Source organism: Helianthus annuus, chromosome 12 (assembly GCF_002127325.2).
Source record: "Helianthus annuus cultivar XRQ/B chromosome 12, HanXRQr2.0-SUNRISE, whole genome shotgun sequence".
Lineage (NCBI taxonomy): Eukaryota > Viridiplantae > Streptophyta > Magnoliopsida > Asterales > Asteraceae > Helianthus > Helianthus annuus.
The window spans coordinates 88693147-88720777 of NC_035444.2; the positions used below are offsets into that span (position 1 = coordinate 88693147).

A 27631-nucleotide genomic window follows, 5' to 3' on the forward strand; every position below is an offset into this window, starting at 1 on the left:
AAGCCAAATATTTAATTGTCATAAGTTAGAGGGTTATTATTGTAACTAGTAGAATATATATAAACACCTTTGTATTCGATATTGAATTAATGAAAGAATTATGAGTTGATATGGTATCAGAGCCAATCAACTTGTAAACCCTAAACAACCCCTACTCGCCATCAATCAACCGAACTAACAAATCAACCAACCGGCGATCAACCTCCCCTGTGCTCCTCGCCGTCCAATTATTTGGCCTCCACTGCTTAATATTTCTCGAACAGAACAATTATTTGGCCTCCACATTGGTAACAATTATTTAATGTTTCTCGAATTCAATATTCAATAATAATAAATTGCCTTTTGTTGCTGCCGTCAAATTCTTGTTGCCGCCCCCACTTAGTTTTTTTTTCTTTTTGGAGAAAATCAATTGCCATCAACCAGCCAACCTTCGAAATCAGTGTTTCTCTCATCAGGTATCAAAATCACTGCCTTTCTCATCATGACAACGATTACTGTCTTCAGTATTCAAGAACGTACATCCCATAATTCCCACAAGTTTGCATTCAATCTTACACCAAAGAATTATGGCTACTGGAAAGCCATGATGGAATCGTTTTTAAAGGCCAATGGATTATATTGTTATGTTGACAACACGTTATCTTGCCCAGAAGAGAAAATTACAACCGGTAATGCTACTACTACAAACCCTAATTTTACAAACTGGATTGCCAATGATGAACACGTCCGTATGATTATTATATCTACTGTTTCCGAGTCTTCGTTTCAACACATCCAAGGAGATACGGCTCGGGAAGTGTGGTTAAGTCTAGCACGTGCATATGCTCCTTCGAATTCATCTCATGAGTTCACCTTAAAAACACAGCTTTTAAAGATTTCAATGAGAGCTGGTGAAAAAGGTATCGATTATCTCAGCCGTGCACAAGAATATGCAACGGCTCTTGCAAATATTGGTGAACCCGTCAAAGACAAAGATCTCGTCATGCTTACTATAGCCGGTTTACGTGAGGAATACCATGGTTTGAAAAGCAATCTTCTTGCCCGCTCCCCACCGGTTCAATTTAATGAGCTTCACGGCTTGATTGGTGATCATGAATATATCACTCGGTCCGCTGTTTCTTCATCATCAGCCTCTCCACAAGTCTTCAATGTTACCACTGTCGCAACAACTACTTCCCAGACCCCCGATTTGGCTTTGATTCAGCAGCAGATTACCAACCTTCAACTTTTGGCAAACCAACTTGCTTCCACAACTCAACCGTCGGCATTACCATCGGTTCCTCAGGCAAACTATGCTAATCGGTCTGCTTCTTCAAGACCGACCCGTGGATACGGTCGGGGCCGTGCGTTTTCTCACGGGGGCCGTGGCCGTGGTGGTTCACAAGGCTCTCGCCGATTTGCTTGGGCGTCCACTCAAAATATGGTTTACGGTCATTGCAATAGGTGCGGTATTGGCCATATTCCCTCACAGTTCCCGAATCACACCGGTTCTTCTCGTGGATCACCTCAAGCGAATTATGTTAACTCTGAAGCGGGCTCATATACTACTTGGACATCGGATACAGGCGCTAATTCCCATGGTACTCCTGATCTTGCTAGTATGGACAACTCGGACGTCTATTACGGTAATGACTCCCTCTATGTCGGTAACGGTAACTCTCTTCCAATCCTTCATGTCGGTTCAAAATCCTTTTTTACCTCAAACAAAAACTTACAACTTAATCACATACTTCATGTCCCGGGCCTACAACGTAACCTACTTTCCGTTCACAAATTTTGCAAAGATAATAATGTTTTCTTTGAATTTCACACTTCTTTTTTTGCTGTGAAGGACGAGGCTACCAGGGCTATCCTTCTCACGAGCCCCAGTGACCAGGGTCTCTACACCATTCGCCTACCTTCCTTTCAACCGGTTTCCAAGATGGCGTTCACTGCTTTTCGAGCTCCATCTACTATGTGGCATCAACGACTTGGGCATCCTTACTTTCGAGTTTTTCAACATATTGTTAAAACTTTTTCTTTACCTGTTTCTGACAAACTTTGTTCATCTTTGTGTACTTCTTGTCAATTGGGAAAAATGTCCAAACTTACTTTGCCTATTTCATCTTTTCGTAGTAAAAACATACTTGATTTTGTTTATTGTGATGTTTGGGGCCATACTACCACGTCCTTTGACGGTTATCGTTATTTTTTGTTATGTGTTGACCATCATACACGCTATATGTGGTATTTCCCGCTCATGCAAAAATCCGACGTTTTTACCACCTTTACAAATTTCGTTCGCCTAGTTGAACGCCAATTTAACACCAAACTAAAAAGCGTTCAAACTGATTGGGGTGGCGAGTTTCGGAACCTTACTCAGTTTTTTACATCCCATGGTATTTTACATCGTCGCTCGTGTCCTCATACGAGTGAACAAAATGGTATTGTCGAGCGTCGCCACCGCCACGTCGTGGAAACCGGTCTCACCTTACTAGCCCAATCCAAACTACCTTAAACTTTTTGGTCATTCGCTTTTCAAAACGCCGTCTACCTCATTAATCGTCTACCTTCTCGTATTTTCTCAAACAAATCCCCATATCAACTAGTTTTCCAACGTCCTCCCGATTACTCATTTCTTTGAGTCTTCGGATGTCTCTGTTTTCCTTATTTACGTCCATATAACCAACACAAAATTGATTTTCGTTCTACTCCTTGTATATTCCTCGGTTATAGCCCATCTCATCATGGATATCAATGCCTTGATCAAACTACTCATTGAATCTACATTGCTCGCCATGTCCGATTTAACGAGCATGTTTTTCCCTCCCTTACTGAACCCTCCATCGACCCTCCTTCACCCTCCACAACCGCCACTTCTTTTTCTACAATTCCCGATCCACCATTAACCATTTTTTATAACCCATCCACTCCTACAACCGAACCATCGCTACCCACCCCTCCTATTTCTGAACCTATCCAAACCGCCCCTATTCCACAGACCACCACCACCCAACCTACTTCCTCTCCTTCACAACCATCCACGCCCCGTTACCGACCTCCTCACCTTCGGCCACATCCTAAACCCCGAAAAATTTTTGACCCTTCAGCCAATATCGCCACCACCGCTACCGTTCCTTCTGAACCGACTTCCTTTACTGTTGCCAACGAATCCACGGAGTGGCGTCAAGCCATGGCAGCCGAGTTGCATGCACTACACAGAAACGGAACTTGGTCGTTAGTTCCTCAGGTTCCAAATTCTAATGTTATTGGTTGCAAGTGGGTTTACAGGTTGAAAACTGATCAGCATGGGAACCTGACTAGACACAAGGCTCGATTGGTAGCAAAGGGTTTTTTACAGCAGTCTGGCATTGATTATCATGAGACGTTCAGCCCCGTGGTCAAACTAGCTACCATCCGCACGGTTCTTTCTCTTGCCGTGTCTAACAATTGGTATCTCAAACAACTTGATGTGCAAAATGCGTTTTTACACGGTGAACTACATGAAACGGTTTACATGTGTCAACCACCGGGCTTCGAGGATCCTAAACATCCTCATCATGTTTGCAAATTGCACAAATCCCTTTATGGCTTAAAACAGTCACCCAGGGCATGGTTCACCAAACTCTCAAACGTCTTACAGCATCTTGGTTTTCATGGTTCCAAAACTGATCCATCATTATTTATCCTTAACCACTTGGGTACACAGGTTTATCTACTCGTTTACGTGGACGACATCATGATTACGGGCAACGATCCCAACACAGTTATTCGCATTATTGCCTCACTTGGTCAGCAGGTGTCTCTCACTGACATGGGTCGTCTTACTTACTTTCTTGGTATTGAAGTTCTTCACACCCCTTCGGGTCTTATCCTATCTCAACGGAAGTATATTCAGGAACTTATTGATCGAGCCGGGTTAAAAGATTCGAAACCGCTTGCAACACCTACAAATGCCAAAACAGATACGATAACCAAGGACGACCCACTTATGTCCGATCCTACAAGATATCGTCATTGTGTTGGAGCACTCCAGTATGCTACTTTATCTCGGCCCAACATCGCCTACGCTGTCAACAGGGTCTGTCAGTTCATGCATGAACCTCACGAATCCTATTGGACGGCTGTCAAACGTATAATTCGCTATCTCAAGGGAACGTCTCAACTGGGCCTTCGTTTTACATCGAACACAACGTCTACATTACATGCCTTTGCTGATTCACATTGGGGTGAGCGGTTGGTTCCTATTACAGCATATTCGGACTCCGATTGGGCTGGTTGCCCGGTTGACCGTCGATCCACGGGGGGCTATGCTATCTTCTTGGGTTCAAACTTAGTATCATGGTCACCTCGTAAGCAGAAAACTGTCTCTAGGTCATCTACTGAATCCGAGTACAAGGCTATTGCTGATACGGTTGCTGAACTAATCTGGCTAAAGTCTCTTCTACAAGAACTGGGAGTTAAGTTGAATAAACCCACTCTTTGGTGTGATAATCTTGGAGCCACGTATCTTTCAGCAAACCCGGTGTTTCATGCTAGAACTAAACATGTGGAGGTAGATTTTCATTTTGTTCGTGAGAAAGTCAGTCAAGGAAATCTGAAGGTTCAATTTATTAAAACAGATGATCAAATTGCCGACATCTTCACGAAGCCGTTATCAACTCAAAGATTTGAATTTTTAAGATCCATGTTGCAGGTCGTTACCCGCCCTCAACTTGCGGGGGAATGTTAAGCCAAATATTTAATTGTCATAAGTTAGAAGGTTATTATTGTAACTAGTAGAATATATATATAAACACCTTTGTATTCGATATTGAATTAATGAAAGAATTATGAGTTGATACTCTGATACCATATCAACTGGTATAGAAATCAATAGAGGCTTGTATTGATCTGTAAGTGGCAATTACGGTTTACACAATAAGGGTGTTTATATAGAACACCATGTTACACATCTAGCCCCTATACTATAATTTATTATCTTTATTATCTTCTTTCTGACAGATAGCACCTGTTGAATCGTCCGGTAAAACCAGTTAAATTTCCCGGTACACCCGGTTGAACCATATGGTACACCCGGTTGGACCGTCTAATTCACCCAGTTAAACCATTTCTGAGTCAATTCTGGTACGGTATAAAAACCGGATTTTAAAACATTGCACAATATCCTCGTGTTGGTGGTAGAGGACTTTTAATACAACAGAGGGAAGGCCTATAAATCACAATTCACAACACAACACTTGCTAACTTAAAAATCATAATTTGGGTAACTAGTCTTACAAAACTCGTAACAATAAAAAAACCCAAACTTGCCAATCTGGGGTAATCCATTTGGTAGAGACACATGCCTCTTAAACAAGAGGTCACATGTAAGGGTGTGAATTTCTGAAACAATCTGAAAACACAGCACGAACCTAACATAAAATTCACGGGTTCGGATTTAGTCTAAATAAGTTCAGGCCAGTTTCAGGTTGAACTCGTGAACCCGTATAGCTAAGCTGGTCAGGTTTGGGTCAGCCCGCTCGGGTTGGCGGGTCAACCCATTTATATCATATTATATATATTTGTTACAACATGTTTTATGTCATAAATTATATTGGGTATGTATTTATAATTGTATTATAACATTAATGTATTATAGTAAATTATATTTTTAATATAATGATTTGCAAAAAAAAAATTAAATTTAAAAAATTCGGGTTAAACTAGTCGTGTTCGGGTTCATATGTATGACACAATTTTCAGGTTTAAGTCGTGTTCGGATTCATCTAAAGTTTCCGAGTTCAGGTCGGGTTAAACTCACCAACCTGCAAACACGATTCATTTAACACTCCTAGTCACATGTTCAAACCAAAGAAATAATAAACAATTAGTGATATAATATAAACAAACTTAACGACTATTATTCATTATTGACAAAATTGCAGAAATCAAACTTTATGTTATACTCAAACTGCACTTCGTACCTTTCACTATGAAATCGGCAAAAACCAACCTTTATGTTCATGTTTTGCTACAGGTTCAAGCTTTACCACTAACCTCGTCCAAAAACTCAGTTAACTTACCTCACATACTTTGCATGTGAGGGTATTATGGTCTTTTCCTAAACCTTTTATTTAATATATTATTTTAAATCAAATGCAACCCTACATCATTTATGCCAAACCTCTGTTTGCAAATAAACTTTGTTTCACCTTTCAACAATCTATAAATCGTAGAAACCAAAGTATCAACCAATTGCCAAACCCGAGGATGCTCCGCGCTCCACATTCGACCAACCAAATGCAACCTGACATCATTTTTGATCATACACTCAGCTAAATTATACTCCGACTGCAGCTGCAGCCCTTGGTAAATCAATCGCTGCTCGATCATCGGAATTCCGATAACTTATTGAATTTTCTCTAAAATCACTTCCACTTTCATCAACATTCCGATAACCCAGAATCCCCCTCCCCTATTTTTTCACCCAAATTCCACTTCAACAAACATATAAAAAAGTGAATATTTAAACAAACTGGAAGGAACAGGGGATTGGAATTTCAACTTAATTTCAATAAATTGGAATCTTTTTGAAGAAATTTGTAATTTTAATGCACCTTGCGACACCTCTGTAAATAGAGCTTCTGTTTGTGGTTTCAACATTTTGATGTGAATTCAGAGTGATGGTTTTTTTGTTGTTGGGTCGCAAGGTCGTTTGGATTTTGGGTGGTGGTGGTTCATGTGGTTAATCGCCGGTTATGGGTGTTGGATATTATGTTCAATTGTCGATTATAATTCAACGTTGCCGTCAAGGTACGACCCAAAGAGTTACACTTTGGGCAACGAACAACTAACGGTGTTTTAATAGTTAATCACCGGATCACGAAATAACAAGCGTAATAAAAGAAACGGGTAATTATTTAGAATAATTACGGAGAGCCGGATTTAATAAGATATGTTATAATTAATTTGTTAATTATAATAAATTATATATATATATATGTATATATATAATAAAAAAGACCTCTTATTAAATCTAGATTCCTCAATATACGGAATTATGAAAAAGGGGACTGTGTTTTGAATTAATAGATGATGTTGCATATACATATCTAGATATCTATACCCTGTTGTGACCGTATAAAAACCCAACAAATATTAGAGGGTTTTTCAAAACAATCAGATTCATAATATTCGTGGGGAACGAAAGGAGAAGGTGATTTGTTTGAAGTTTCAAGGTTGGAGATCAAGACTCAAGTAAACCTTCTTTTGTTTTCTTCGTTTACGCAAAAAGGTAAGTAAAGTTTTTGAACTTTATTTTTCTTTAGTTTAAAGGTTTCGTTTGAAATCGTTTCAAATGAACAAACATGATTTCGTGGTCAACGATCATCTAGCGAGATCGTTCGTTGAACCAAGGTGTCTTTCTTGGATGTCACGATTCTTTATTTTATTTTAACCTATTTTGATTGTAACAAGATCACTGGTGGAATCGGTTTAGAACCGAACCTCGTGTACATGTTTTTCCGCTGCGTTCAGTTTGTTTGACAAATTGACTAAAATTATTTTCTATAAGTTACACGAAAATTCCAACAGTGGTATCAGAGCCACCTTACAAATCAAAGTAGGTTATTTTATAGATGTGTTTGTAGATCTATAAAATAGTTATAGGATTGCATGCTTAAAATCGAGTAGATTTGGCATAGGAACCTGTCACGTATAATAGTTATAGGCAAATTTTATTAAGGCCAAACATGAACACTTGTCAAAGTCCTCTTTGACAAAATAAGTTTTGGCCTTAACCTATTTCGTTTAGCTTAATGATCGTTCTATGCAAATCCGGGTCTAGGATTGGTTTTACATAACACGTGTACTAAATTAGTTTTTGGAGCTACGCGCGTTAAAATAAAATTAAAAAAACATAAATATTAAAATAATGATTTTTAATATATACCAAATTAAAATATTAAATCGAAATTTAGTACGAAAGTTTAAAACGAAACAACTTTATTTTGTTTGAGAATAAAGTTCAATTTTTTTTTAATCCTTTCGTTTAAAAGAATGAAACTAAATATATGCTTTCTTTATATTAAAGTTTATTTTTATTGATTGGATTGGATCCAAGATTAAGTGGGAGGACAAAAGGGTTTGTGCTACACTTAATAGCCTCGGTTCATGTTCTTGGGCTCGAACGAACCGAACATATTCTGAACCCGGAATTGCATATTTATTTATTTTATTATGCGTTTTGCCATGAGATGTTTGTTACGTACATAAAATTAATAATTAATACACGATCATTAAAACGACAATTTTAATAAAAGGTTTATTAAGTATTGAATAGGTAATTAAAATAAACAGTTTATTTTAAAATACAAAAATCAAAATTGGTTTTACAAAAATTAAAAGTTAATTTGAAAACCGTAGTTAATAAAAGTTATTAATTAAAATAAATTTGCGACACGACCAACTTAGATTAAATAGGGTATTTAAAATTAATCGGTTGACTGATTGAAAGGTGTTTCAAGTCGTCACAAATTGAAACGTAAAATTGAATTTTACAAAGGAATTGTATAGCCTATGTTCATGCCATAGGCCGTACAAGTATTTTAAAACGACCCGTACTGGTAATTTTAAAATATAACCCAAATAAAATCGATATTCTACGCCACCCTAAATTAAGAACACCTGAACTGATCTATCCGAACCCCTGGTGCTAGTGTTTACCCTGCATCCAGGCCTACGGTTTTGGTTAGGGGTAGTTCCGCGATTTCCATGCTTACATGGGCCGGGCTACAGTTCTGATTTGAGGACAAATATCACTTTTGCGACACGAGAGCGAATGTTAGTGTTTACCCTGCATTCGTCTTCTACGGTTGTGAAAGTGGGCGTAGTTGGGGTTAACGTACCAATGCTTGACAACACTCGTCATGCGACCCCAAACCGAGAATTGTGTAGCTGGCACAATTGGTGATCGTCACCTACCCTTCAATCTATGCCAGTGAAGAGTGCTAAGTCCATTCACTGAGTTATGGGAAGATGGGATCTCATCCTAATTCCTAAAATTTTGTAAATCTTGGGTCAAAACTGAATTAGGTTAATGCATGAAAATTACTAATAAAATTTTCTTCTAAATTATACAGATGTCTACAAACAATTCTGATAACACCAAATTCTCGCTTAAGTCCATCCTTGAAAATGCTAAACTTGATAATTCTAACTTCATGGATTGGTACCGAAACCTGAAAATTGTTCTCAGGGCGAAAAAGGCTTATGTCCTTGAAGGACCAATTCCCGAAGCACCTGCTGCTAATACGGGTGTAGCCCGTAGGACATGGGAAAAACATGTTGATGATTCCCAAGATGTGACATGTCTTATGTTTGCTATGATGATTCCAGAACTTCAGAAGAATCTGGAAAACTTGGGAGCATATGAGATGAGTGAGCAGCTGAAAAACATGTTTCAGCAGCAAGCTCGTCATGAGCGTTTTGAGGTGATGAGATCTCTCATTACATGTCACATGCAGGAAGGTACTTCGGTCAGTTCTCATGTACTGAAAATGAAGTCTTTCATTGATCAACTGGAGCGTCTAAACGCACCCCTTAGTAATGAGTTAGCTACGGATGTGATCCTTAACTCGCTACCCAATTCATATCATCAATTCGTTTTGAACTATAACATGAATGGGTGGGAAAGAACGATCCCAGAGTTGCATCAGATGTTAAAAACTGCTGAGACAAACATCCCAACTAAGGGCAATCCAGTGCTGTCGATCAGGGAAGGAAGAATTACCAAGAAGAAGTCATCCAAGGGAAAAGGCAAGGCGAGTAAGCAAGACAAGGGCAAAGGCAAAAAGGTTGCCACTCCAAAGGCAAAGCCTCATAAAGATGTCAAGTGTTTTCACTGTGATGAGATCGGGCATTGGAAGAGGAATTGTCACAAGTACCTGGCTGAGTTGAAGCTTAAGAAGCTGCAAATAGGAGAATCCTCAGGTATACATGTTATTGATCTATTTTCCTTTTCGAGCAAGTCTTGGGTGTTTGACACTGGATGTGGTTTTCACATTTGTAGTGATTTGTAGGGACTAAAAAGGATTAGGAAGCTGAAGCAGGGTGACTTAGAGCTGCACGTTGGGAACGGGCAGAATGTTGCTGTGAAGGCAGTTGGAGAATTTATTCTTGAATTACCTTCTGGATTGTTTATTACTTTAGACAATGTTTTTTATGTTCCTAGTTTGACTAAGAATATTATTTCTGTTTCTGCTTTAAGAGAACAAGGTTTAATTATGCTTTTGATATTGTTAATGGTAGCATTTCTGCATTTTTAAATGGTGTGTTCTATTTTGAGTCTAAGCCTCACAATGGTGTCTATGAAATAGATACTTCTAACAATAGATCAAATAATATGGTATGCTCTCTTTCCTCTAAACGTGTTAAAACTAGCTTTAATCAAACATATCGTTGGCATTGTCGTCTTGGCCATATTAACATCAATCGTATGAGGAAGCTCCAGACCGCAGGGATTCTAGAATCCACGGGTCAAGAGACTTATGATTTATGCGAATGTTGTCTAAGTGGCAAGATGACTAAGGCCCCTTTTACCGGAACTAGTGAAAGGGCCAAAGACCTGTTAGGACTCATACATACTGATGTATGTGGTCCATTTAGGACTATGTCAAGGAACGGGGAAAGATACTTTGTTACATTTACTGATGATTATAATAGATATGGATATGTTTATCTTATGAAGTTTAAACATGAAACCTTTGAAAAGTTCAAAGAATTCCAAAATGAGGTACAAAATCAACTAGGGAAAACGATTAAGGCACTTCGATCCGATCGAGGTGGTGAATACATTAATCAAGAGTTTGATGAACATCTCAAGAAGTGTGGGATTATATCCCAACTAACTCCACCCGGAACACCACAACTCAATGGTGTGTCTGAGAGGAGAAATCGAACCTTATTAGATATGGTTCGATCAATGATGTGTCGTACAAACTTACCACACTCCTTTTGGAGTTATGCTCTTGAAACTGCTACACGTCTTGTGAATATTGCTCCTACTAAAAAGGTAGAAAAGACACCATATGAGATGTGGCATGGTAAACGACCTAAAGTCTCTTACCTTCGCATATGGGGATCTAACGCTTATGTTACCAGTGAGTCTTCGGACAAACTTGATCCTCGCGGTGAAAAAGTTGTTTTCATTGGATATGCATATCCGGTTGGTTATTATTTCTATAATCCTGCTGAAAATAGAGTTTTCACTAAGCGTCGAGGAACATTCCTAGAGGATGAGCTTATGGCGCAAGGAATTGGAGATAATCTTGTGGATCTTGAGGAAATTCGAGAACCACAAATTGATCAACCAATAGTCGAATCTGCCTCTCAACAAAATATTGTTGAACCTGAACCTGAAAGGATTCAGGAATCCGATGTAACACTAGGCGTCCGCAGAAGTACGAGGGATCGTCATGGACCTGATAGGTATTCACCTGATAGGTACGTCTTGATAATTGATCAAGAAGAGCCCTCAACCTACAAAGCTGCGATTTCAGGTAATGAATCTGAAAAATGGCTCGAAGCCATGGGCGTCGAGATGCAATCCATGTATGACAACCAAGTCTGGGATTTGGTTGAACTTCCTCCCGAATGTCGAACTGTAGGAAGTAAATGGGTTTTCAAGTTGAAAATAGACATGGATGGAAATGTGCAAACCTATAAGGCTCGATTGGTTGCTAAAGGTTTTACTCAGACTCAAGGAGTTGACTATGAGGAAACCTTCTCGCCAGTAGCCATGCTTAAGTCTATTAGGATTCTACTTGCCATAGCCGCGTATTATGACTATGAGATATGGCAAATGGATGTCAAAACCGTGTTTCTAAATGGACACCTTACAGAAGATGTCTATATGGAGCAGCCTGAAGGTTTTGTAGATCCTAAGAATCCAAAGAAAGTTTGCAAGTTGAATAAATCCATTTATGGTCTGAAACAAGCATCTCGAAGCTGGAATCTTCGTTTTGATCAGAAAATCAAACAGTTTGGTTTCATTAAAAACGAAGATGAGCCGTGTGTTTACAAGAAGGCAAGTGGGAGTTCTATTACTTTACTAATCTTGTATGTAGATGACATACTTCTCATTGGAAACAATATCCCAATGCTGCAGGATGTTAAATTCTGGCTTGGTAAATGTTTCTCAATGAAGGATCTTGGAGAAGCTGCTTATATTCTAGGAATAAAGATTTATAGAGATAGATCTAAGCGGCTACTTGGACTTAGTCAAAGTACATATATTGATAAGGTCATTCGGCGTTTTTCAATGCAAGATTCCAAGAGGGGTCTCTTGCCAATGGCAAGTGGAACCGTACTGAATAGTCACCAGTGTCCCAAATTGGACAATGATAAAGAGGATATGAAAAAGGTTCCATATGCCTCTGCTATCGGTTCCATCATGTATGCCATGTTATGTACTAGACCGGACGTATCTTTTGCTCTGAACTTGACTAGCAGATATCAACAGAATCCTGGTAAAAGTCACTGGATTGCTATGAAAAATATCCTAAAGTACTTAAAAAGAACTAAGTATATGTTTCTGATATTTGGCGGTTTGGAAGAAGAGATGAGAGTAAAGTGTTACACTGACGCAAGCTTCCAAACGGATCGTGATGATTCATGATCTCAGACAGGCTATGTTTTTACTTTAAATGGTGGTGCTATAACTTGGAAGAGTTCTAAGCAAAGCGTGGTGGCCCAGTCGACCACTGAATCAGAATATATAGCGGCTTCAGAAGCTGCTAAGGAGGCTGTTTGGATGAAAAAGTTCATTGCTGATCTCGAAGTTATACTAAGCATACAGAAGCCTATCGAGATACTTTGCGACAATACAGGTGCAATTGCTCAGGCAAAGGAACCAAGGTCGCATCACAGCACGAAGCATATTCTCAGAAAATTCCATTACATACGGGAAGTTTTGGAAAGAGGAGACATCGTAGTAGAGAAAATTGATACTGATCAGAATCTAGCGGGGGTTTACTAAGCCTATACCTCAAGTGAGACACGAGAAGCATGCTGATAGTATAGGTCTTAGATATGCTAGACAGTGGGTCTGATTTTGTAATTTAGTAATTTGGTGCATATTGAACTTTAAACAGTATTTTATGTTTATTTGAGTTTAATGGTTGAATGTCTTTTAAACTATTATATTTGTGTTCAAATATTAGTACGTTAAGTATCTATGAATATTGTATTCTAAAATGTCCGTAGTCTATCAGATTCGTGAGAACCAATCTGGTAAAAGACTATTGTGAATTAGATGGTTGATCCATATCATGGATACTCAAAGTGTTGAGAACCATATCCACTGATATGATTAGTTGAATCATATTGGGCGTAACTCGTTTCAAAATGATCTTCATGGATCTTAGTCATAAGACGTTTTGAATAGGTACGATCATTGTATCCTAAGACTTGCGGTACATACTAGAACTAACTTAAATGAATGGTTGCTCTTTGATTCTATCTAACGCTGTACGTAACTGCAGTAATAAGGATAGTTTTGGGAATGATCTGAAGTTTAGTGGGAGTTGTTTGTAGCCAAAGGGATCTGTGCTTCTATACTTAGGAGAGGAACACTCTGGCGCCTTTCGTTGGTTTGAACTGGTGTTAAACACGTGGCCACGCTCGAACTAGTAGTAGTTTGATAAACCACTTCAAATCAGGAACGAAATTAGAAATGGTTGAATAATATATGAGAATGAATTGGATCCATGTCTCATGTTCAACAAGTGTTCAATACAGAGGGATAAATGAGTCGATAACCAGGGCTATAGTATTTGCATAACCAAAGCTTTGATTAGGGCAAAAAATTAGTTGACATAAATTTGTCATACCTTGCCGGGGGCAATATGATGCAGCTAGGCACCCACTATTGTCTACGTTAAAACTTAACCGACCAATCGACCAAGTGGGAGATTGTTGGATATGATGTTCAATTGTCGATTATAATTCAACGTTGCCGTCAAGGTACGACCCAAAGAGTTACACTTTGGGCAACGAACAACTAACGGTGTTTTAATAGTTAATCACCGGATCACGAAATAACAAGCGTAATAAAAGAAACAGGTAATTATTTAGAATAATTACGGAGAGCCGGATTTAATAAGATATGTTATAATTAATTTGTTAATTATAATAAATTATATATATATATATATATATATATATATATATATATATATGTATATATATAATAAAAAAAGACCTCTTATTAAATCTAGATTCCTCAATATACGGAATTATGAAAAAGGGGATTGTGTTTTGAATTAATAGATGATGTTGCATATACATATCTAGATATCTATACCCTGTTGTGACCGTATAAAAACCCAACAAATATTAGAGGGTTTTTCAAAACAATCAGATTCATAATATTCGTGGGGAACGAAAGGAGAAGGTGATTTGTTTGAAGTTTCAAGGTTGGAGATCAAGACTCAAGTAAACCTTCTTTTGTTTTCTTCGTTTACGCAAAAAGGTAAGTAAAGTTTTTGAACTTTATTTTTCTTTAGTTTAAAGGTTTCGTTTGAAATCGTTTCAAACGAACAAACATGATTTCGTGGTCAACGATCATCTAGCGAGATCGTTCGTTGAACCAAGGTGTCTTTCTTGGATGTCACGATTCTTTATTTTATTTTAACCTATTTTGATTGTAACAAGATCACTGGTGGAATCGGTTTAGAACCGAACCTCGTGTACATGTTTTTCCGCTGCGTTCAGTTTGTTTGACAAATTGACTAAAATTATTTTCTAAAAGTTACACGAAAATTCCAACAATGGGGCAGGTGGTGGTGGTCCTTTGGTGGAAGATTATGACAACCGGGTTGTAGAGAGTGGGATGGGTCATGGGCAGTTGAGTTCAGGGATAGGCAAATGGGTGGTCGGCGATGAAGATGAACTGGATAGAGATAAATTTTTTTGTTTGATTTAAAATAATTTATTAAATAAAAGGTTTGGGAAAAGACCATAAGACCGCCCGTACTGGGGCGTTTTTTTTAAAAAAAATTGAAAAATCACGCTCCAAAACGCCCAAACCCCCATTACATGGGGCGTTTTTGGGCGTTATTTTCGATGAATTTTGTTGCCGGCGTGATTATTAAAACGCTTGTGTGTTGTTTGAGTGGCCAATCAATTGAGGACATGTGGGTTTAGAGAGAGAGATGGAATGTGGGGTTTGATTTGGTCAGATTTTTGGCCGGATTTTATGGATTTGCAGGTCGCAGGCATAGGCACGAAGAAGAAGAAGGGTTTGTTTTAAAACTTTGATATTGACAATTAGGCCCCTATAGTTTTAAACTTTATTATTTTCTGTTTTGACACATTAGGCCCTAAAGTAATTTTTCTGTATTTTTTTAATTTTCTGTATTTTTATTTTTTGTTTGTAATTTTTTAGAATTGTATTTTTTTTATGTTTTAAATTAAAAAAAATAATTGGGAAATGATTGCATGGGCGTTATTGGAATAATGCCCCACTACACCACTTTATGCTATAATGCCCCATGCTGACTGGGATGACACGTGTCGCAAAACGCCCCATGATAGGGGCATAATATTGATTTACCACTACACATGATCTAATACCTTTACATGCAAAGCATGTGAGGTAAGTTAACTGAGATTTTAGACGAAGAAGTGCCTTTTTGGTATAAAATAAACGTTGATTTGTACAATTTTGTAAGCGTTATTCTATTTTAATTTAGTTCCACACGGCTTTCAACGTATACCATACCACAATCACAAAAAAAAAAAAAAAAAAGGCAGATAATATTTCTTTTGAAAATCTAATACACACACGACATCCAACTCCGTCGCCATGGCCGTCGCTATGCCCTCTCTGATGTCTGTTATTCGTTCTTCAAACCCTAAACCTCTTCTCACTTCTCATTTCCCTCCCCTGCGCTCTTCTGCCTTCCACTTCCGCCTCCGTCCATCTCCACCGCGCACGCCACTCCTCCGCCGCTCTTCCATCGCCGCTGCCTTTTCCGATCAACCACAATCTCCATCCTCAATAACAATCGAAGATAATCCGCTGCTGCAGGACTTCCAGTTTCCTCCGTTTGATGTTATTGATGCTTCACATGTGCGTCCTGGAATGCGTGCCTTGCTCAACAAGCTAGTAAGTCTAATTGTTTATATACTCGTTTACAAACTGAACCTAGCTGAAATCGAATGAGACTAATTTCGATCGAGCTTTTAAAATGTGTTTTAGATAGTCCAGTGAGAGTGCCTATGCTCTGCTCATGCTCGGCTCGTTTACAAACCGAACCGGACTGAAAACGAGCCGTAATCGTAATCGAACCGAGCATTTTTTTCGTTTTTAATGGAAGTAGAATATTTCTTGCAGGACGATGATTTGGCGGAATTGGAGAAGACGGTTGAGCCATCGTGGTCAAAGCTAGTGGAGCCGTTGGAGAGGATAGTTGATAGGTTGAGTGTTGTTTGGGGAGCTATTAATCATCTGAAAGCGGTTCAAGATACTCCTGAGCTTCGTTCCGCCATTGAAGAGATTCAGGTATTTCTACATTGCTTTCTGCTTGATCGATTTCACAGTTTCGTAACTTAAATGTATTTGTTTATGTGTTTATTGTGTGATTGTAAGAGCATATGGTTGTATGATTGATGGTTCATCATTACCTCGTTTACTAGGACATATTAACTTGAAGTTTTGACCTTGTGATCTTATTCGAATACGTGTGCAGCCTGAGAGAATCACATTTGGCCTAAAGGTTGATCAAAGTAAACCAATTTATAATGCTTTCAAGGCTATGAAGGATTCACCAGACTGGGCAACACTAAGTGATGCTCGTAAACGAATAGTTGAATGTAAGCATCATCAATAGTTTCTGTTTGATAAATAAAACTTGTTATATTCTGATAAATATTGCGTAACTTGTATACACAACACATGCAGCATCGATAAAGGATGCTGTTCTCAGTGGCATTTCACTTGAAAATGATGAAAGAGAAGAGTTCAATAAAATTCAACAGGTATGTTTATTACTTTAAGCATTTGGCTATTGTTGTGTACATCAATTCTATGATGTTTTATCATAAACATTATCGCTAACTGCGTGAAATTTATTATGACTTGATTCCAGGAGTTAGCAAAGCTTTCTAAAACATTCGGGGAAAACGTTCTAGACGCCACAAAGAAATTTGAAAAATTAATAACCGATAAGAACGAAATCGGCGGGTTGCCAGCTACCGCTCTCGGATTGGCCGCACAAATAGCCACATCTAAGGTTCCCGAGCACAACTAATTAGTTGTTACCTTTCGATCCCGATTAGCACAAAAGCATTAATCTTTTACTTAGTTTACTCTTTCTACCGATTTAGGGTCATGAAAATGCCACTGCTGAAAATGGGCCATGGATGATAACACTAGACGGACCAAGTTTCATGTCTGTTATGCAACATGCTAAGAATCGGGCTTTGCGGGAGGAAATTTACCGTGCTTATATAACACGTGCGTCAAGTGGAGATTTAGATAATACTCCGGTTATTGAACAAATTTTGAAGCTTAGGTTAGCAAAGGCTAAGCTTCTTGGATATAATAACTACGCAGAGGTTTAAACTTTAAATATTTGTTTTTAACAGTTTAGTTGCTATCTAAATAAACTTCGGTTCTGTTTATTTATATTGTTACTTATTATGAAGCTTTAATCATTAGTTAAGCATGGCTACTAAGATGGCCACTGTTGATAAAGCGGAAGAGCTGCTCGAAAAGCTAAGGAGTGCTTCTTGGGATGCTGCAGTTCAAGGTGATTGCTTCGGTTTCTTGAAGTTTACCGTTATTGTTACTAGAGTAAAATGCCATTTTTGTCCCTGAGGTTTGGTCAGTTTTGCGACTTTCGTCCAAAGTTTTGTTTTTCCACATCTGGATCCAAAAGGTTTGAAATCTTGCCATTTTCATCCGGCTCGTTAACTCCATCCATTTTTCTCCATTAAATCAGGGGTATTTTTCGTCTTTTTTTTTTGTTAACTTAAAGGGCAATTTGGTCTCTTTCACTTTATGTACAAGCATTTAGCATAATGTACAAATATTAAAAATACCTTTACTAAATAAAAAAAACGAAAATACCTCTGACTTAACGGAGAAAAATGGATAGAGTTAACGAGCCGGATGAAAATGGCAAGATTTCAAACCTTTTGGATTCCGAAGTGGAATAACAAACCTTTGGACGGAAGTCGCAAAACTGCCAAACCTCAGGGACGAAAATGGCATTTTACTCTTGTTGCTATTTTAATCTTTATAAAATAAAATTATCGATCTTCTTTTCTTGCTTTTGCGTATTCTAGATATGGAGGAGCTCAAGCAATTTGCCAGAAGTCAAGGTGCTCCCGAAGCTGATGAGTTGGCACACTGGGATATTACCTTCTGGAGTGAAAGACTAAGAGAATCAAAATATGAGATAAACGAGGTTCTTTTTCTTTAGTATCTGTCGTATGATATCTCACATTTAAATTTTTCTTTAGACATGTATTTTGGATTTTACAGGAAGAATTACGACCTTACTTTTCTTTGCCTAAAGTTATGGATGGTCTTTTTAACCTTGTGAAAATGCTATTTGACATTGACGTCGTACCAGCTGACGGTTTAGCACCCGTAAGATAACAGCTAACTAATTTTTTATTTAACATTTTTTTATCTAACAACTTGCTTCATAGATCCGGTTATTTTGTAGGTTTGGAACAGTGACGTAAAATTTTACTGCATCAAAGATTCAACCGGGTCACCTATTTCATATTTTTACTTCGATCCATATTCTCGACCGTCTGAAAAACGAGGAGGTGCATGGATGGGTGAAGTTTTTGCGCGAACCCGTGTATTTTCAAATGATAAAACCTCTGTTAGGCTACCTGTTGCTCATATGGTCTGCAATCAAATGCCACCGGTTGGTGACAAGCCAAGCCTAATGACTTTCCGCGAGGTATGCATTTCATTAAGAAACAACTATTACATAATGCAACATATGTTACGTTTTTTTAAATCCTTTTCGGTTACTCAGGTGGAGACTGTGTTTCATGAGTTTGGTCATGCACTTCAACATATGCTAACGAAACAAGACGAGGGACTTGTTGCTGGTATTCGCGGCATAGAGTGGGATGCTGTTGAATTGCCTTCACAATTCATGGAAAATTGGTGTTATCATAGGTATTAATAAATAATAATACTGTAATATAGTAAGAATTTGAATACTCTTAATACACTCTAACCTATAAGAGTATTAATGTAAATCCTTAAATAACCGTCACAGGGATACCCTGATGAGTATAGCCCAACACTACGAAACTGGAGAGTGTCTCCCTGAAGATATATATCAGAAGCTTCTTGCCGCTAGAACTTTTCGTGCGGGTTCTATGAGTCTTCGTCAGGTTAGCCTAACAGTCATTACTAACCATTTGGATGCATATCCTAATGACGGGTCAGCATAAAAAATGATGTAGCGTTCCTTTTTCATACGTGTTATATTTTGTAGCTCAAGTTTGCTACCCTTGACTTAGAACTGCATAGCAAGTATGTTCCTGGTGGACCCGAATCTATCTATGATGTTGACCAAAGGGTCGCTAAAAGAACTCAACTGCTTCTTCCACTTCCAGAGGATCGGTTCCTTTGTGGTTTCAGCCATATTTTTGCAGGTTAGTTTTTTTTTTTTTTTACAAAAAATTGCTTTTTTGGTCGAATATCAGTGATATGGTTGTATGCTTATTTTCTCTCCTTAATTCTCTGCCATGATGGTCAATAATAGGTGGATATGCTGCTGGTTACTATAGTTACAAGGTATTATTCCGTGTTCTTTTTAACTCTTTTTTCGTTGATTTTTTTCCGGCTAGTTCCGATGGTCAATATTCAAAATTTTGCAGTGGGCAGAAGTGTTATCTGCCGATGCTTTTTCGGCATTTGAGGATGCTGGGTTAAATGATGATAAGGTATGATCGTGTTGTGAAAATTTTATCAACCGTTTCATTCCTACTCTTCAATTAAGGAAGCCCAACTGGTTTCACCTTAAACTGACCCGAACCCGTTTAAACTAAACCCAAGCTTGCGGATTTTGTGTCATGTTAAAAACTCACCCTTTCAAGCGTTAACCATTCGCGATTCTTATGGTCTTGTAATGAAATATGTTTGTATACAGGCGTTAAGAGACACAGGATACAGGTTCCGAGACACTGTACTTGCTCTTGGAGGTGGAAAAGATCCATTAGAGGTTATGAATGGAACTTAATATAATATTTCTCTAGAAATAATAGTATATTATGTCATTTTACTCATGATTTTGTGACTTGAAATGCAGGTTTTTATCGAATTCCGAGGGCGTGAACCCTCTCCCGAGCCCCTGTTGAGGCACAATGGCTTGTTACAGACAACTGCTTGAACATCCAGTGGTATACTGCACATAGTAGATTTGAAGTTGCTGAAAGGAGCCAAAAGGTTCAGTGTCTTCTTCATTGAGAAACAAAGTAGTGCATTCTGTTTTATCATTTTATGCAAGTTCAACTTTGGTTTTTTTTTTTCCAGCATTATTCATCCATGAGAAAATCATGATGTATTATATCTTTATACAGCCATGTTAGAAACAAATATCTCCTATAACCAAGAGATACGTTACTTCATACTTGCGAATCCAAGCTATAGAAATGGCATAACTCTATGAAATCATGACTTTTCTAGGTGGTGTTACACACCAAATTCGATAATCGCATCCATTATTTCTCTTACCTAGTTATATATATAGTTGGTTATTTGAATTGTGATGTGCAATTAATAAATAAAGTTTCGAAAACAGGGTTGATATTGGTAAAGAACAAAATTAGCCAACAGAGGCTCAAATGGAACTTTCGGCCCCAAATGGAACCCCACGTTATTTGAATTAGTCCACGAGCCAATGTATTGAGGTTGTCTAGGCCAAACAATCACCACAAACCCCTTGAGGCCCTTCTCCGCCTTATACATGGTCCTCGCTTCACATACTTTCCTTTTGTCTTGTCTGTGTGACTATACAAACTATAAATACAGCTATACAAGTTTCTCAATGTACTAGTATCAATGTCTTTGTGCAACCATACACGCTCTATGTAAAATCTTAAACCAACAATTAAACCCAACTGTGAAGCGCAAAAAAAAGCTCCTAAACAGCCATCACTTGCACTCAAATTGGTGCCGCATGTTCGTCGCATTGCTGCGCCTCTCGCGTGGGGAAATACAGCTCCAGCACACAGGCCAAAGGTTCTCTTGATCAATCTCTGGTTCATTTCAGTCCTATCACATCTTACCCTTGAGGCTGCCACTAGCAATCAAACCTTTAATCCAGCTGATACAAATTCTCCAACATTTATGCACAATATGGAACTGGATGCTAAGAAAAACACAAGGGGAAAAGAAATCATGAACCCACAAAATATTTTTCATTTACTGCAAGATACTTCTCCTATTTACACATCTATGCCTACTTCCTGCATCTTTTACCATATTCCTCCTAACTGTCATTACATTAACCTCCCCCCATAAGCTTCCTAATTAACTACAATTTCTTCCTTTCGTCAGTCAATCTTGTTAATTCCTTTACATCTATCCTCTACATCTGCAAAAAACTCATATCTCCTGCCTTCAAAACCTCAATCATGGACCCACCTTTGGTGTTGAGTTCACCTCCTGCTCATTAGAGCTATTCCCAGAACCAGAATCTGCACACAAATCACACCATTAACAAGACATTCAAAGCAACAATTGACATATTCACACAGATAATCATCAATTAATCGTTTACTACCACTTGACGACGAATCACTGTCCGAGCTCGACTCACTGCTACTAACATTCACATCATCCTTCTCGATCTCAACCGAAGGGAAAACCGTCAATTGCATCTCCTCTCCTATATCAACATAATCCTCTCCTATATCAACATCCTCCTCTCCAGATGGTTGATCAGCCTGTACCGAAGAAACCAAATTCGCAACAAGCCCCGCACGCGCCCGGGCAATGAAACCGTGCAGCGCCCAGAGCGTATCGTTATCAAGAACCGCGAGATCAAGCTCGATTTCATCCCCTTGGTGTTCCAAACCCCTAACCCCCTTGTTCATAATAGACATTATCTGATTCATCCCCTCAGGCCCTAACTGCAAGTTACAAAAACTCTCCGCCAGATCCGCTTTCTCCTCATCCGTCATCTCCGGCCTCTTCGATACCCTAACCACCGCACCTTGAGAAACCTTTTCGATTGAAACCGGTACACCAGCAGACTGATTCTGCTTCTTCACTCTATTCACTTGATTAACAAAATGTTTCTGATGCATTGATTCAAACAAACCTTCAAACATCAAAAGCAAACGCTCTGCCATGATATAAACAGCAGAACCTTTACCATTATACACCATGGCATTCTGAAACGTCAATCTAACATCATACGCAAATGCAAGTGCAGATTCATACACATTTCTAGCAAGTTTACACTTAATAGTCCCTAAATCCATCGGATTACTAATAATACTATGATAATCATACAACTTTAACGCAACCGCATCCACCGGAGTATTAAACACCCAACCGTGCTTATGCATCATCAATTTACCTAAAATCTGTTCACATTTCTTCATCATCATCTTCCTCCTCTGCGCTGACGTCATCCTGCCACCACTGCCACCACACTGTTTCTTCATCTTCATCTTCATCACCGGCGGTGCCGGATTCGAACGTTTCCGGCCAACAGAACGGTTAGGTGCTGTAACTGCCGGTATGTTCAGCTCCGGCGGATGATATTTCAACAATTTCTCCGTCGTGGTTAAGCAGATCCATTGCTGGAGGATCCGTACACGTTGTAGATCTGAAACTAACCGTTTTTTGAGGTTTTGAAGCTCTGTTTTAGTGTACGAGCTGATTCGGAACGTAATGTACCTGTAGCCGTTGCCGTACGAGCTCGCCGGAACGGAATTGGCCGGTGGATTGATCGATGAACGGATGAATGCGGTTTGCTGTTGATTAGGTTTACAAATCACGTTACTGCTGGTGTTTCCGACGAAGAAATTGTTACATTTAGGGTTAGGGTTTCGGTTTGGAAAATTTTGTAATCTCGTGAAGTTAGTGATGTAATCACTCGATCGATGATCATTTCTGCTTGTTAAAACTGCAGACGCCATAGAAATCACAATGACAGTGTGTGTATGAACGGAATTAACAAGGTTTAATGGAAGTTTGACGAATCAGAATGTTGATTTAGGTTCCGGCAACTAATCGCCAGCGAAGAAGTCGCCGGAATCCATGTTGATTTGGACGGAAAGTGGCCGCCGGCCAGAGTTTCCACCGGAGAAGATAAAGTTCGGGTTTGGGGTTTGAGAGCGTGTTTCTCACGCTAGAATAAAGCGAGTGGGTAAGTGAGGTTGGAATTGGGTTAAATTTATAGGCAGGGGGTCTGCCTAATTTATTGTTTGGGCAGGTTGTGAGCCGTGGATTTTGGTTTTGACGGATGGATGTGGTTTGTTCAGCTGCCCGCAACTGACTTGTGCAGGAATTGGAAATGAAGGGCTTAGATTGTTTTTGTGATTGACACGTGGACGGTCTGATTTGTTGCATGTAAGGGTTTCTGTTTGTGGAAAATTCCATCCGTGAACGACTTGCTATGAACATTGTTTCGAGTACACTACAAATTTCCTCACAAGATAGTTGTATTTTGTTATTTACCAACTTTTTATATAATTTATTGGGTAAATATCAAATAGGAAGTTAATTTTCTCTAGGAAGGATAGGAAGCCATAGGATTATGACATGTGGCAAATTTTAAAATAAAGAGAAAGGGTATTTTAGTCAATCCAACTCTTTCTTTTTCCTTTTTCAAAACCCAGTAAATTCAAAAACCCATCATTTTCAAAATCCACCATCTTCAACTATTTCTTCACTTTATATCTCAATAATCACTACATTATAGTGCGATTTTCATCACAAATCAATGATTCAGAACCCGATCAACGTGTTCTTCAGCTTTTTTTTTTGAAGAAAACCCAGTTTAATTTCATAAAAAAATCTCGTTTTTTCCGGTGATTTTGGAGATAATCACTCGATTCGTTCGATTCGAGCGTTGATAAGTGTTTCTATCATTCAAATTCCGTCAATTGATGAAGAAATCGGCTTCGATCCATGTAAGAAATTCTTTAATTTCATTTTCATGATCTGGGTTTTTTATTTAGTCATTGCGTTTTACGATCTTTGCGGGGGTCCGGGGGCGGCAGCCCCCGGTAGCGGGGTCCCAGGGGCGGCAGCCCCTGGCGGGGTCCAAGGGGCAGAGCCCCTGGCTGGGGTTGAAGACAGTAATTGCTGTACTAAAAACGCATCAGAAAAATTAAATTTCCATATATTGGCTCATTTCGAAGACAGTAATTCGTAGACAATTCAGACAGTTCACAGTGACAGACAGTTTTATGTGTCCATTGCGTTTTAGAAATAAGACAGTTCACAGTGACAGACAGTTCACAGTGACAGACAGCTATTGCGTTTTAGAAAAAAACACATTTTTAAGTGTTTTTAGTCATTGTGTTTTAGGTAAAACACATTTTTTAGGTGTTTTCAGTCCATTGCGTTTTAGAATGAGTCATTTTTAAGTGTTTTCTGGCCATTGCGTTTTACATATAAGACATTTCTTTGTGTTTTTGGTGCATTGCGTTTTAGGTAAAACACTTTTTTATGTGTTTTCAGTCCATTGCGTTTTAGAAAACAGACATTTTAAGTGTATTCTGGCCATTGCGTTTTACAAATAAGTCATTTTTTTGTGTTTTTGGTGCATTGCGTTTTAGGTAAAACACATTTTTATGTGTTTTCTGGCCATTGCGTTTTACAAAAAAGTCATTTCTTTGTGTTTTTTGTGCATTGCGTTTTAGAAAAATGTCATTTTTTAGGGTTTTTTTTTCATTGCGTTTTACGATACTGGGGTTTTTTCTATTGCGTTTTACGCAACTGGGTTTTAAATTTTTTTTTTCAAAATATAGCAATAGTATACTCGTTTTAAAGATAAAAAAACACTCGTTTTTTTGGTGCAATTTTTATAAAAAAATAATGTCGTATGAAAGAGTTATTAACGTTTAAAAAATGGGGGGAATTGGAGGAGAGAGAAACTATTGGCTTGGATTGACTAGATTGCCCCTGAAAAAAGTCACGCGCCTCTTTTTTTACTTTCAATTTCCCTGATTTAATATTAGCCCTTGATTAAGTAAATGGATGGTCAAGATCACTTCCTAGCCTTCCTAGCCAAATAAACTTCCTATTATATCTCCACCCATAATTTATTTACCTTTTATTTGTATTTCTTTCTTTTTAATATATTTTATTTAGTTTTTATTTGTATTTCTTTCTATCCTTTTTTAAAATAAAATTTATGTACTCTTATAACTTGCTACACTAAGGTGATGTTTAATTATTATTATTAATATTAATAACAAATTATCATGTAGACATGCATTGCTAGACATGAAATGTCTATGTTTTGTGAATTGTGACCTTATCTTGGTCAATTTACAAGATAGAATGACCGTGTTTCTTGCTTATCAAGAGAACAATTTCAAGCATATTGCTTTTTTCGATAGAGACAATGATTCTGACACTAGTAAGAACGATAAAAAAACATCTACTGTCATTCTAGTTTGTGACGAACTCATAAATGTATTAATATAATTAATAAATCAACAACCCGGTTAATATCAAACCCAACAACACATAGTTTACGAGCCATCCATGGTTTAAACTATAATCATTATATTCTTGCATTTTTTTCCCGATTTACATGGATGTTGATCATGTTTTTTTTGTGAGTTCATGCCTTTATGCATGCTCCTAGATGTAAAGTCTCTTTGTTTTTATTCACTATATATTGTACTACACTGTATTATATTATATTATATTATATTATATTATATTATATTATATTATATTATATTATATTATATTATATTATATTATATTATATTATATTATATTATATTATATTATATTATATTATATTATACTATATTATACTATACTATACTATACTATACTATACTATACTATACTATACTATACTATACTATACTATATTATACTATATTTAAGAGGAGTTAAATGCCCGGATAGTCCCTGTGGTTTGCCATTTTTTCACCTTTAGTCCCAAACTTTCTAAAATTACCTCTATAGTCCTCAACTTTTCAACTTTCATTCCCGGATAGTCCCTGACACGGATGGGGGTTAGTTTTTGGTGTTAAAATGATGTGAAATTTCTAAAATGCCCTTATAATTAAAAAAACTAATAAATTAAACATGCCCCTTATATTAACCCACTTTCTCTCTCTAAACAAACCCACTTTCTCTATCTACTGCATCTCTCTCTCTCTGTGTACAACATCCACCACCATAACCTCCTTCCACCACTACCACTCTTCCTCTCTCTACATTACACCAAACCAATCGAACTCTTCTACTCGTTTGTTTAGAACTTAAGATCAAATAGAGAGAGAAAGAGAGTTCTTCCTCCCCAAACAAAACCCCCAGTTTTGCAGCGGCACTGGTGTTTAAACCACCGGTGATGATGGTGGTGTGGAACCCGCTTTGCGGGGTTGAAAAATGTAACACTTGCCGGTTGTGGTGGCTGTCGATGTCGGAAGACGGGTGGATGGGGAAGCCACCATTGGTGAATAGAGGTGAACCATCATGTGAAATGGTAATGAGAAAGAGATAGAGAGATTATGTGGGTAGCATGTGCCGCATCCTGTAAACCAATAAAAACAAAGTAAAATTGAACAGTAAGAGGGAGCACAAAAGTTGCTTAATTAAAGAGGGAAAATATTGTTGCTAAATCATCTCATTTAGGTTTTAGGCATTCACAACTCATTGCTTATATTCCTTATTTGAAGGATTTAGGTTTTCATACTTCAAATATCAGTGTGATCGGCGGAAGAATGTGAACAATGATTGGCGGTGGGGGGTTGTTGTAGTGGTGGTTGTTAGTGGAGATGGTTGGTCGGAATGGTGGGTGTAGCGGTGAAGGAGATGTTGTCTTGGATGTTGTGGTGGTTGACAAAATGAAGTTGAATCGTGGGGTTTTAGCAGTGGTGGTGTGTGGAGGAGACATGGGGTGTCGGCATGGTGGTGGATGGCGGAGGCCGGCAGAGGTTAGGGCTGAACGGCGGGAGTGGGTGGATTGGGGTGGGGAGATATCATGAAGAAGATCAGCGGGGTTAGGGTGGGGCCCACTTGAAATAATAAATATTAAATTCATTTTTGTATTGTGGTTAATCTATTTATGTTTTATATAAAGGGTAATTAGGTCATTTTACATTCACTTAACACAAAAAACTAACCCTCATCCGCGTCAGGGACTATTCGGGAACGAAATTGCAAAAGTTGGGGACTATAGCTGTAATTTTAGAAAGTTGGGGACTAAAGGTGAAAATAAAGCAAACCACAGGGACTATCCGGGCATTTTTCTCATTTAAGAGTATACTGTCGTTTTTGTCCTTATAGTTTGTCTAAAATTGGTACTTTCATCCAAAAAAAAATCATGCCATTTTCATCCCCAAGTTTTCTTAAACATGCCATTTTAGTCCAATAACTTAATAGAACTTTTAACTGGTTGTTTAAATAAGGAGAATAATGTAA

The 27631-nt window shown here is 38.1% G+C and overlaps 2 protein-coding genes across 2 annotated transcripts; one reads left to right on the forward strand and one right to left on the reverse strand.

The window, feature by feature from the left end:
- Nucleotides 1-15738: 15738 nt before the first annotated feature.
- LOC110895374 (probable cytosolic oligopeptidase A) lies at nucleotides 15739-20712 on the forward strand. The gene is made up of 17 exons (XM_022142688.2): nucleotides 15739-16129; nucleotides 16358-16525; nucleotides 16713-16836; nucleotides 16925-17001; nucleotides 17112-17255; nucleotides 17350-17580; nucleotides 17684-17774; nucleotides 18313-18434; nucleotides 18512-18619; nucleotides 18699-18944; nucleotides 19023-19168; nucleotides 19272-19389; nucleotides 19494-19653; nucleotides 19764-19795; nucleotides 19879-19944; nucleotides 20151-20222; nucleotides 20310-20712. Exons 1-17 carry the CDS (start codon nucleotides 15827-15829, stop codon nucleotides 20388-20390), a joined length of 2289 nt encoding a protein of 762 aa, XP_021998380.1. The 5' UTR covers nucleotides 15739-15826; the 3' UTR covers nucleotides 20391-20712.
- A 113-nt stretch (nucleotides 20713-20825) lies between these two features.
- Nucleotides 20826-23379, reverse strand: LOC110895375 (transcription factor GTE7). Its single transcript, XM_022142690.2, has 2 exons — nucleotides 21786-23379; nucleotides 20826-21699 (listed from the first exon to the last, which is right to left on the reverse strand). The coding sequence occupies exons 1-2, from the start codon at nucleotides 23149-23151 to the stop codon at nucleotides 21635-21637; spliced, it is 1431 nt and encodes a 476-aa protein (XP_021998382.1). The 5' UTR covers nucleotides 23152-23379; the 3' UTR covers nucleotides 20826-21634.
- Between the last annotated feature and the right edge of the window lie 4252 nt (nucleotides 23380-27631).

Coding starts and splice junctions, on each gene's coding strand:
- LOC110895375 (XM_022142690.2), bottom strand. CDS start 23,151: ATGGCGTCTGCAGTTTTAACAAGCAGAAATGATCATCGATCGAGTGAT. Junction 21,700..21,785: donor CAGTGATTCGTCGTCAAGTG/GTAGTAAACGAT, acceptor ATTTGTGTGCAG/ATTCTGGTTCTGGGAATAGC.
- LOC110895374 (XM_022142688.2), top strand. CDS start 15,827: ATGGCCGTCGCTATGCCCTCTCTGATGTCTGTTATTCGTTCTTCAAAC. Junction 17,002..17,111: donor AGTTCAATAAAATTCAACAG/GTATGTTTATTA, acceptor ACTTGATTCCAG/GAGTTAGCAAAGCTTTCTAA. Junction 19,796..19,878: donor CTGGTTACTATAGTTACAAG/GTATTATTCCGT, acceptor AAAATTTTGCAG/TGGGCAGAAGTGTTATCTGC.